Source organism: Molossus molossus, unplaced genomic scaffold (assembly GCF_014108415.1).
Source record: "Molossus molossus isolate mMolMol1 unplaced genomic scaffold, mMolMol1.p scaffold_m16_p_11, whole genome shotgun sequence".
Taxonomy (NCBI): Eukaryota; Metazoa; Chordata; class Mammalia; order Chiroptera; family Molossidae; genus Molossus; species Molossus molossus.
Window position 1 is genome coordinate 102,889,750 of NW_023425346.1, and position 11,300 is coordinate 102,901,049.

Here is an 11,300-nt window from a genome sequence, read left to right on the forward strand (position 1 = left end):
GCAGGTCCTCGCATCCGCCCCCGCAGTTCTCTGCATCAGGCCCCCGCGAGTTCTCCGCATCTCACGCTCCCGCAGTCCTCTGCATCAGGCCCCCGCAGTTCTCCGCATCTCACACTCCCACCAGTCCTCTGCATCAGGCCCCCCGCAGTCCTCTGCATCAGGCCCCCGCAGTTCTCCGCATCTCACGCTCCCGCAGTCCTCTGCATCAGGCCCCCGCAGTCCTCCGCATCAAGCCCCCGCAGTTCTCCGCATCTCACGCTCCCGCAGTCCTCTGCATCAGGCCCCCGCAGTTCTCCGCATCTCACGCTCCCGCAGTCCTCTGCATCAGGCCCCCGCAGTTCTCCGCATCTCACACTCCCACAGTCCTCTGCATCAGGCCCCCGCAGTCCTCTGCATCAGGCCCCCGCAGTTCTCCGCATCTCACGCTCCCGCAGTCCTCTGCATCAGGCCCCCGCAGTCCTCCGCATCAAGCCCCCGCAGTTCTCCGCATCTCACGCTCCCGCAGTCCTCTGCATCAGGCCCCCGCAGTTCTCTGCATCAGGCCCCCGCAGTTCTCCGCATCTCACGCTCCCGCAGTCCTCTGCATCAGGCCCCCGCAGTCCTCTGCATCAGGCCCCCCGCAGTTCTCCGCATCTCACGCTCCCGCAGTCCCTGCATCAGGCCCCCGCAGTCCTCCGCATCAAGCCCTCGCAGTCTCCGCATCTCACGCTCCCGCAGGTCCTCTGCATCAGGCCCCCGCATTTCACCCGCATCTCACGCTCCCGCAGTCCTCTGCATCAGGCCCCCGCAGTTCTCCGCATCTCACGCTCCCGCAGTCCTCTGCATCAGGCCCCCGCAGTTCTCCGCATCTCATGCTCCCGCAGTCCTCTGCATCAGGCCCCCGCAGTTCTCCGCATCTCACGCTCCCACAGTCCTCTGCATCAGGCCCCCGCAGTTCTCCCGCATCTCACGCTCCCGCAGTCCTCTGCATCAGGCCCCCGCAGTTCTCTGCATCACGCTCCCGCAGTCCTCTGCATCAGGCCCCCGCAGTTCTTCCGCACTCTCACACTCCCACAGTCCTCTGCATCAGGGCCCCCGCAGTTCTCCGCATCTCCCACTCCCAGTCTCTGCATCAGGCCCCCGCAGTTCTCCCGCATCTCACCTCCCACAGTCCTCTGCATCAGGCCCCCGCAGTTCTCCGCATCTCACACTCCCGCAGTCCTCTGCATCAGGCCCCCGCAGTCCTCTGCATCAGGCCCCCGCAGTTCTCCGCATCTCACGCTCCCGCATCCTCTGCATCAGGCCCCCGCAGTCCTCTGCATCAGGCCCCCGCAGTCCTCTGCATCTCACGCTCCCGCAGTTCTCCGCATCTCACGCTCCCGCAGTCCTCTGCATCAGGTCCCCGCAGTTCTCTGCATCAGGCCCCCGCAGTCCTCTGCATCAGGCCCCCGCAGTTCTCCGCATCTCACGCTCCCGCAGTACTCTGCATCAGGCCCCCCGCAGTTCTCCGCATCTCACGCTCCCCATGTCCTCTGCATCAGGCCCCCGCAGTTCTCCGCATCTCACACTCCCACAGTCCTCTGCATCAGGGCCCCCGCAGTTCTCCGCATCTCACACTCCCACAGTCCTCTGCATCAGGCCCCCGCAGTCCTCTGCATCAGGCCCCCGCAGTTCTCCGCATCTCACGCTCCCGCAGTCCTCTGCATCAGGCCCCCGCAGTCCTCTGCATCAGGCCCCCGCAGTCCTCTGCATCTCACGCTCCCGCAGTCCTCTGCATCAGGCCCCCGCAGTTCGCATCTCATGCTCCCGCAGTCCTCTGCATCAGGCCCCCGCAGTTCTCCGCATCTCACGCTCCCGCAGTCCTCTGCATCAGGCCCCCGCAGTCCTCTGCATCTCACGCTCCCGCAGTCCTCTGCATCAGGCTCTCGCAGTTCTCCGCATCTCACACTCCCGCAGTCCTCTGCATCAGGCCCCCGCAGTTCTCCGCATCTCACGCTCGCGCAGTCCTCTGCCATCAGGCCCCCGCAGTTCTCCGCATCTCACACTCCTGCCGTCCTCTGCATCAGGCCCCCGCAGTTCTCCGCATCTCACGCTCCCGCAGTCCTCTGCATCAGTCCCCCGCAGTCCTCTGCATCTCACGCTCCCGCAGTCCTCTGCATTCAGCTCCCGCAGTTCTCCGCATCTCACACTCCCGCAGTCCTCTGCATCAGGCCCCCGCAGTTCTCCGCATCTCACGCTCCCGCAGTCCTCTGCATCAGGCCCCCGCAGTTCTCCGCATCTCACACTCCCACAGTTCCTCTGCACTCAGCCCCCGCAGTTCTCCGCATCTCACCCTCCCGAAATCCCGCATTCCTCTGCATCCAGGCCCCGGCGCAGTCCCTTGCGATCAGGCCCCCGCAGTTCTCCGCATCTCATCGCTACCGCCGTCCTCTGCATCAGGCCCCCCGCAGTTCTCCGCATCTCACACTCCCACAGTCCTCTGCATCAGGCCCCCGCAGTTCTCCGCATCTCACGCTCCCGCAGTCCTCTGCATCAGGCCCCCGCAGTTCTCCGCATCTCACGCTCCCGCAGTCCTCTGCATCAGGCCCCCGCAGTTCTCCGCATCTCACGCTCCCGCAGTCCTCTGCATCAGGCCCCCGCAGTCCTCCGCATCAAGCCCCGCAGTACTCCGCATCTCACGCTCCCGCAGTCCTCTGCACAGCCCCCGCAGTTCTCTGCATCAGGCCCCCGCAGTTCTCCGCTCCTCATCTCACGCTCCCGCAGTCCTCTGGATCAGGCCCCCGCAGTCTCTCCGCATCTCACACTCCCACAGTCCTCTGAAATCAGGCCCCGCAGTCCTCTGCATCAGGCCCCGCACGTTCTCCTCATCTCACGCTCCGCAGTCCTCTGCATCACCCCCCTCCCGCAGTCCTCCGCATCAAGCCCCCGCAGTTCTTCCGCATCTATCTCATCCGCTCCCGCATGTCCCTCTGCATCAGCCCCCGCAGTTTCTCTGCATCAGGCCCCCCCCGCAGTTCTCGCGATCTCCACGCTCCCGCAGTCCTCTGCTCAGGCACCGCAGTTCTCGCATCTCCACTCCCACAAGTCCTCTGCATCTTTAGGGCCCCCGCGTCCTCTGCATCAGGCCACCCGGCAGTTCTCCGCATCTCACGCTCCGCAGTTCCTCTGCATCAGGCCCCCGCAGTTCTTTCCGCATCTCACGCTCCCGCAGTCCTCTGCCATCAGGCCCCCGCATTTCTCCGCATCTCACGCTCCCGCAGTCCTCTGCATCAGGCCCCCGCAGTTCTCCGCATCTCACTCTCCCCGCAGTCCTCTGCATCAGGCCCCGCAGTTCTCCGCATCTCAGCTCCCGCAGTCCTCTGCATCAGGCCCCCGCAGTTCTCCGGCATTCACGCTCCGCACAGTCCTCTGCATCAGGCCCCCGCAGTTCTCCGCATCTCACGCCCCGCAGTCCTCTGCATCAGGTCCCCGCAGTTCTCTGCATCAGGCCCCCGCATTCCTCTGCATCAGGCCCCCGCAGTTCTCCGCATCTCCTCGCTTCCCGCAGTACTCTGCATCAGGCCCCCGCAGTTCTCATTGCGCATCTCACACTCCCGCAGTCCTCTGCATCAGGCCCTCGCAGTTTTTCTCCGCATCTCACACTCCCACAGTCCTCTGCATCAGGCCCTCGCAGTTTCTCTCCGCATCTCCACTCCCCCAGTCCTCTGCATCATGCCCCCGCAGTTCTCCGCGCACTCAACTCCCACAGTCCTCTGCAACAGTCCTCTGCATCAGGGCCCCCGCAGGTCCCCTCTGCATCAGGCCCCCGCAGTTCTCCGCATCTCACTCTCCCGCAGTCCTCTGCATCATGGCCCCCGCAGTCCTCCTCATCAGCCCCCGCGCCCTGCAATCTCAACGCTCCCCGCAGTTCTCCGCATCTCACGGCCCCGCAGTCCTCTGCATCAGGTCCCCGCAGTTCTCTGCTCAGGCCCCGCAGTATCTCTGCATAAGGGCCCCGCAGTTCTCCGCATTTCACGCTCCGCAGTCCTCTGCCATCAGGCCCCCGCAGTTCTCCGCACTCTCCGCTCCCGCAGTCCTCTGCATCAGGCCCCCGCAGTTGCTCCGCATCTCACACTCCCACAGTCCTCTGCATCATGCCCCCGCAGTTCTCCGCATCTCACACTCCATCAGTCCTCTGCATCAGGCACCAGCAGTCTCCGCATCTCACACTCCCACAGTCTCTATGAATCAGGCCCCCACCGTCCTCTGCATCCGAGCCCCGCGTTCTCCGCATCCACGCTCCCGCAGTCCTCTGCATCAGCCCCCGCAGTCCTCTGCATCAGGCCCCCGCAGTCCTCTGCATCTCAACTCATCCCGCGAGTTCTCCGCATCTCACCTCCCGCAGTCCTCTGCATCAGGCCCCCCGCAGTTCTCCGCATCTCATGCTCCCGCAGTCCTCTGCATCAGGCCCCCGCATTCTCTCCGCATCTCCGCTCCCCACAGTCCTCTGCATCAGGCCCCCGCATTCTCCGGCAGCATGGCCCCGAATCACCGTCTTCTTTTTTTTTTTTTTTTTGTATTTTTTTCTTTTTTTTTTTGTTTTTCCTCTGCATCAGGCCCGCAGTTCTCGCATCTCACGCTCCCGCAGACTCTGCATCAGGGCCCCCGCAGTTTCTCCGCATCTCACGCTCCCGCAGTCCTCTGCATCAGGCCCCGCAGTTGCTCGCATCTCACACTCCACAGTCCTCTGCATCAGGCCCTCGCATTCTCCGCATTCACACCCTCCCACAGTCCTCTGCATCAGGCCCCGCAGTTTCTCCGCATCTCAACTCCAACAGTCCTCTGCATCAGGCCCCCGCAGTCCTCTGCTCACGGCCCCCGCAGTCCTCTGCATCAGGCCCCCGCAGTCCTCTGCATCTCACCTCCCGCAGTCCTCTGCATCAGGCCCAGCCGCAGTTGCATCTCATGCTCCCGCAGTCCTCTGCATCAGGCCCCGCAAGTCTCCGCTTCTCACGCTCCCGCAGACTCTGAATTCAGGCCCCCGCAGTCTCCGCATTCACGCTGCCCGCAAGTCCCTGCATCAGGCCCCCGCAGTTCTCCGCATACACGCTCCCGCAGTCCTCTGCATCAGGCCCCGCAGTTCCCCTTCTCACGCTCCCGCAGTCCTCTGCATCAGGCCCCGCAGTTTCCGCCATCTCACGCTCCGCAGTCCTCTGCATCAGGCTCTCGCGGTTCTCCGCATCTTCCACACTCCCGCAGTCCTCTGCATCAGGCCCCCGCAGTTTCTCCGCATCTCACGCTCCCGCAGTCCTCTGCATCAGGCCCCCGCAGTTCTCCGCATCTCACGCTCCCGCAGTCCTCTGCATCAGGCTCTCGCAGTTCTCCGCATCTCACACTCCCGCAGTCCTCTGCATCAGGCCCCCGCAGTCCTCTGCATCTCACGCTCCCGCAGTCCTCTGCATCAGGCTCCCGCAGTTCTCCGCATCTCACACTCCCGCAGTCCTCTGCATCAGGCCCCCGCAGTTCTCCGCATCTCACGCTCCGCAGTCCTCTGCATCAGGCCCCGGCCGTTCTCCTCCCTCTCACACTCCCCACAGTCCTCTGCCTCAGGCCCCCGCAGTTCTCCGCATCTCACACTCCCCGCAGTCCTCTGCATCCGGCCCCGTCAGTCCTCTGCATCAGGCCCCCGCTGTTCTCCTCCGCATCTCACGCTACCCGCCGTCTCTTCCATCAGCCCCCCGCAGTTCTCCGCATCTCCACTCCCACAGGCCTCCTGCATCAGGCCCCCGCAGTTTCTCCGCATCTCACCCTCCCGCAGTCCTCTGCATCAGGGCCCCCGCAGTTCTCCGAATCTCACGCCTACGCAGTCCTCTTGCATCAGGCCCCGCAGTTACCGCATCTCACGCTCCCGCAGTCCTCTGCATCAGGCCCCCGCAGTCCTCCGCATCAACGCCCCCGCAGTTCTCCCGCATCTCACGCTCCCCCGCAGTCCTTCTGCATCAGGCCCCCGCAGTTCTCTGCATCAGGCCCCCGCAGTTCTCCCGCATCTCACTGCTCCCCGCAGTCCTCTGCAATCAGGCCCCCGCATTACGTTTCGCTCTCCGCATCTCACACCCCAAGTCCTCGGCATCAGGCCCCCGCCGTCAACGCATCCGGCTCCCGCAGTTTCCTCGGCCTCAGGCCCCCGCAGCTTCTCCGCATATACACACTACCACAGTCCTCTGCATCATGTGCCCCGCAGGTCTCCGCATTTCTCACACTCCCAACAGTCATCTGATCAGGCTCCCACAGTCCTCTGCATCAGGCCCCCGCCGTTCTCCGCATCTCACCCTTCCACCTTTCTCTGCATCAGGCCCCCGCAGTTCTCCGCATCTCACGCTCCCGCAGTCCTCTGCATCAGGCCCCCGCAGTTCTCCGCATCTCACGCTCCCACAGTCCTCTGCATCAGGCCCCCGCAGTCCTCTGCATCAGGCCCCCGCAGTTCTCCGCATCTCACACTCCCACAGTCCTCTGCATCAGGCCCCCACAGTCCTCTGCATCAGGCCCCCGCAGTTCTCCGCATCTCACGCTCCCACAGTCCTCTGCATCAGGCCCCCGCAGTTCTCCGCATCTCACACTCCCACAGTCCTCTGCATCAGGCCCCCGCAGTCCTCTGCATCAGGCTCCGCAGTTCTCCCGCATCTCACACCCACAGTCCTTGCATCAGGCCCCCGCAGTCCTCTGCATCAGGCCCCCGCAGTTCTCCGCATCTCACACTCCCACAGTCCTCTGCATCAGGCCCCCGCAGTCCTCTGCATCAGGCCCCCGCAGTCCTCTGCATCAGGCCCCCGCAGTTCTCCGCATCTCACACTCCCACTGTCCTCTGCATCAGGCCCCCGCAGACCTCTGCATCAGGCCCCCGCAGTTCTCCGCATCTCACGCTCCCGCAGTCCTCTGCATCAGGCCCCCGCAGTCCTCTGCATCAGGCCCCCGCAGTTCTCCGCATCTCACGCTCCCGCAGTCCTCTGCATCAGGCCCCCGCAGTTCTCCGCATCTCACGCTCCCGCAGTCCTCTGCATCAGGCCCCCGCAGTTCTCCGCATCTCACGCTCCCGCAGTCCTCTGCATCAGGCCCCGCAGTTCTCCGCATCTCACACTCCCACAGTCCTCTGCATCAGGCCCCCGCAGTTCTCCGCATCTCACGCTCCCGCAGTCCTCTGCATCAGGCCCCCGCAGTTCTCCGCATCTCACGCTCCCACAGTCCTCTGCATCAGGCCCCCGCAGTCCTCTGCATCAGGCCCCCGCAGTCCTCTGCATCAGGCCCCCGCAGTCCTCTGCATCAGGCCCCCGCAGTCCTCTGCATCAGGCCCCCGCAGTTCTCCGCATCTCACACTCCCACAGTCCTCTGCATCAGGTCCCCGCAGTCCTCTGCATCAGGCCCCCGCAGTTCTCCACATCTCACGCTCCCGCAGTCCTCTGCATCAGGCCCCCGCAGTTCTCCGCATCTCACGTCCCGCAGTCCTCTCATCAGGCCCCCGCAGTTTCTCCCGCATCTCACGCTCCCGCAGTCCTCTTGCATCAGGCCCCCGCAGTTCTCCGCACTCACGCTCCCGCAGTTCCTCTGCCTCAGCCCCCGCATTCCTCCGCATCTCAGCTCCTGCAGTCCTCTGCTTCTCACGCGCCCGCGGTCCCTCCGGCGATCTCGCGCTCCCGCTTCGCCTTCTGCATCAGGCTCCCGCAGTTCTCCGCATCTCACGCTCCCGCAGTTCTCCGCGTCTCACGCTCCCGCAGTTCTCCGCATCGCGCTCCCGCAGTCCTCCGCGTCTCGCGCTCCCTTAGTCCTCCGCATCGCGCTCCCGCAGTCCTCCGCGTCTCACGCTCCCGCAGTCCTCCGCGTGTCGCGCTCCCGCAGTCCTCCGCATCGCGCTCCCGCAGTCCTCCGCGTCTCACGCTCCCGCAGTCCTCCGCATCGCGCTCCCGCAGTCCTCCGCGTCTCACGCTCCCGCACGTCCTCTGCATCTCGCGCTCCCAGTCAGCCTTCGCACAGGCTCCCTCAGTTATTCCGCATTCACGCTCCCGCAGTCCTCTGAATCAGGCTCCCGCAGGTTCTCCGCATCTCACGCTACCGAGTCTCCGCATCTCACACTCGCAGTCCCTGCATCAGCTCCCGCAGCTCTGACCATCAGGATCCCCAGTTTCTGCACTCACACTCCCACAGTCCTCTGCATCCCACGCTCCCGCAGTCCTCTGCCTCAGGCTCCCGCAGTCCTCTGCCTCAGGCTCCCGCAGTCCTCTGCATCTCACACTCCCGCAGTCCTCTGCATCACGGGCTCCCGCAGTCCTCCGCGGCACACGCTCCTGCAGTTCTCGGTGCCTGGTTTGGGGAACACAGGAGTTAGGAATCTGTCCAGGTGTTGTGTTTGTAGAGAAAACAGGCTGTTTTTTGTCTGTTTCATTGTGTTGTTTTACTTGTGGGTTCACTTGGGTGGCTGTGGCGGGAGCGGATGGAAAGTCGGACTTAGAGCTGCCAGAGCCATGCCTGGGTGCTGACCCTGGGGCGTGCAGGGAATGGCCAGGAGGAGGCAGCCGTGGGCAGGGCGCGTGGAGTAGGCGGAGCCTCAGTCCTCCTGGACACCTGCCGGGTCTGGGCAGAGGTCATCGGGAGATCCGGGGCACTGGGCAGGGTGCCCTGCATCCCAGGGACCAGGGAGACCTCCCAACCAGTGAGGGTCAGGACAGGGACACTGTCAGTGGGGACACAGGGCCTGAACAGTGGGGTTGTGGGAGGTGGGAGTTGAGAGAGTCACAGATCTGCAGGCTCAGTCGCCTTCGCCTGTGTTGGCTGCAGAGCCGCCCGTTTGCCGGTTCCTGCACGAAGCCCACCCAGCCCACCCTGGTCTGAGGGCCGGGTCCCAGGGAAGACACACTGCACGTCACTCATGGCGTTTAGCGACCTCTCCCCTCTCGTCCTGCCGCCCCGCTCCCCGTCCTCTCCATTCCCTCCTCTACCCTCCCTGCCTCCTCCTCCGAGCAACACAATAGTCTCTTTCCATCCAGACAATTTCGGGACCACCACTGGTGTTTTGGGCAAGCTCTTGGAATCTTGCCCCTACTTTAAACAGCGTATTAAAGCCATCCTACCATCAATAAATACAGAGCTTCCCCGAGCCCCTCTGGTGAGTAAAGGGTCTTCCCATCTCGTTATTATACAGAAAACAAGCGCAGTCCACGGACCTTACGTCTGGGCGTAGGGTTCTCACTGTGCCTGCCGTATTGTCAGCGGCTGCTAACCCTTACGGTTTCTTTTTGTTCTTTAAAATAGAAAGTTACATGAACGGGTCATTACTGAGGTTAAGCCCCAGTTAAACACAGATTCCCCCCGAGTAACACAGCAAGTTAGAAACCAACTCTACAGAAGTTGCTTTATGTCTGTGACTTTTACCAGGTGTACACCGAGGGCGTGAGCAGTCTGTGCAATAAGCGTGTGAAGTTGCGTGTGTCGAAGTGGTTTCATTATGCCTTCTACCTGAATTGCTTTACCATTTATACTCAGTTTTTTGGTTTATTTGTTCTGGTGAGGGAGACACTGTGTTTGCAAAAACTCGATTTATTAGTATTGTATATTTATTAGTATTATTCTTATATCACAGCACATCTTGATTGGTATCTTACAATTGTATGTCAGTGTTTGCCACATATAACATTATTTCCACGTGTTATTTCTCTGGGTCGTTAAAATCTGTAATTTCTATGTGGGAATCACTAGTGATCTGCATTTGAGTAAAACGAATAGTGATTGGTGGGACTAACCGTCTGCTAGTGACGAGCTGCTGTGATTTCAGAACCTAAGCAGCGGACAGGGTCTGAGGTGTCCCATCGGGAGTCCGTCCTGCTTCAGGCATGCGCCGTGCTCACCGTCTCCTCCGCACGCCCGTTTCATGGGAAAGCTGTAGAGCGATAATGTAAAATTCAGAGTTGGAGAAGTGATCTTAAGATTGGTTCTTTTTTCCCCCTCAAGCTTAATGATCTCAAGGGTCTTCTGAAAGAGATTGCTAATAAAATCAAATAAAACTCATGGACTGTGACAGAGAAAATCCTAACCCTAACAAGGTAAGTCATTTTAATGGCCTTTTTTTTTTTTTTTTAAATCCTCACCCAAGGATATTTTTCCATTTATCCTCAGATAGAGTGGGAGGGAGGGAGAGAAAGGGAGAGAGAGAGAAACACTGACGTGAGAGGGACACATCGACTGGGCACCTCCTGCACGGCCCTGACCAGGGCTGGGGACGAACTGCAACCGGGTGCGTGCCCTTGATCGGAATCGAATCCATAACTCATTGGTCTGTGGGCCGACGCCCTAACCGCTAAGCCAAACTGGCCAGGGCATTAATGGCTTTCTTTTAAAAGGCCCTGCAAATGTACATGTTTTAAGACTATTTCACAATTATGATACTTTTCTCAGTTGTTTTATTTTCACATATTAACAGATTTGAAAATAATGCATTGTGTAAAAATAGCAAATAATGTGGGGGATAGGAAGGAAGGAAAAGAAACCCCTGGTCACATGACTTTCTGCACCGACTTTGCTCCCGGGCCGGAGGTGGGCACGGCCAGCGGCATACACCCATATTCTTCCGGGTATTTTAAAAGCGCTGGCAACCTGGATATTTGGGCACTAACTGGATTAGGGTCACACTGTTCTGCAACTTGGTTTGTTTTTTTTTCCTTAGTTAACTCGTATCATGGATGTCTTTATTGGTTAGTTCCTGAAAAATAGACCTCATGCCATGATCCATCATTCATGTTCATCGCTGTGGGATTTGCAAATGCACGTCTGCTTGTTTGTTTGCCATCAGCAAATATGTAGCGGCCACATTCACTACCAAACGTGGTTTAATAAGGCCAGGTTTGCAGCAGCCGCTCAGTTGCTCATCACAGTAAAACTGCAACTCGATGAACTGGCCAAGATGAACCCAAGGCTTTGCTCCCTGGTTTTACCATTGGCTTTAGTTATGTTTCCCAATTTCCTGTCCAAAATCTGAGACCAATGCGTAAAGTGTTGTTAGGGACACAAAGAACTGGGGGGAAGCAATGGCATTCCATTTGAGTAGGTTTTTGTTTTGTTTTGTTTTTGGTGAATGTGAATTGAAAGGAATGAAAACCCCTAAGAGTCCCTCCCTCCCTTCTCCTCCCCTTCTCCCGCCCCCCCCCCTTCTCCCGTCCCCTTCTCCCATCCCGTGGTACTTGCTAAGTGTCTGCCAAGGGCTGGAGATCTGTGCCAGGACCCGGGCTGAGGCTCAGACCCCGAGTCCTGCCTCTGCGTTGAGTCCAGTAGAATTTCTGTTCACCGAGTGACTGTGTCAC

General features: G+C 60.7%; 1 protein-coding gene across 1 annotated transcript in view; it reads left to right on the forward strand.

Moving 5' to 3' along the window:
• Positions 1–10,005, forward strand: part of TRPM8 (transient receptor potential cation channel subfamily M member 8) — a 79,716-nt gene extending 69,711 nt beyond the window's left edge. The window contains exon 24 of the mRNA XM_036253366.1: positions 9,955–10,005. Within this exon, the coding sequence (XP_036109259.1) occupies positions 9,955–10,005 (51 nt within the window). The remainder of the gene's footprint in view (positions 1–9,954) is intronic.
• The last annotated feature ends 1,295 nt before the right edge of the window (positions 10,006–11,300 follow it).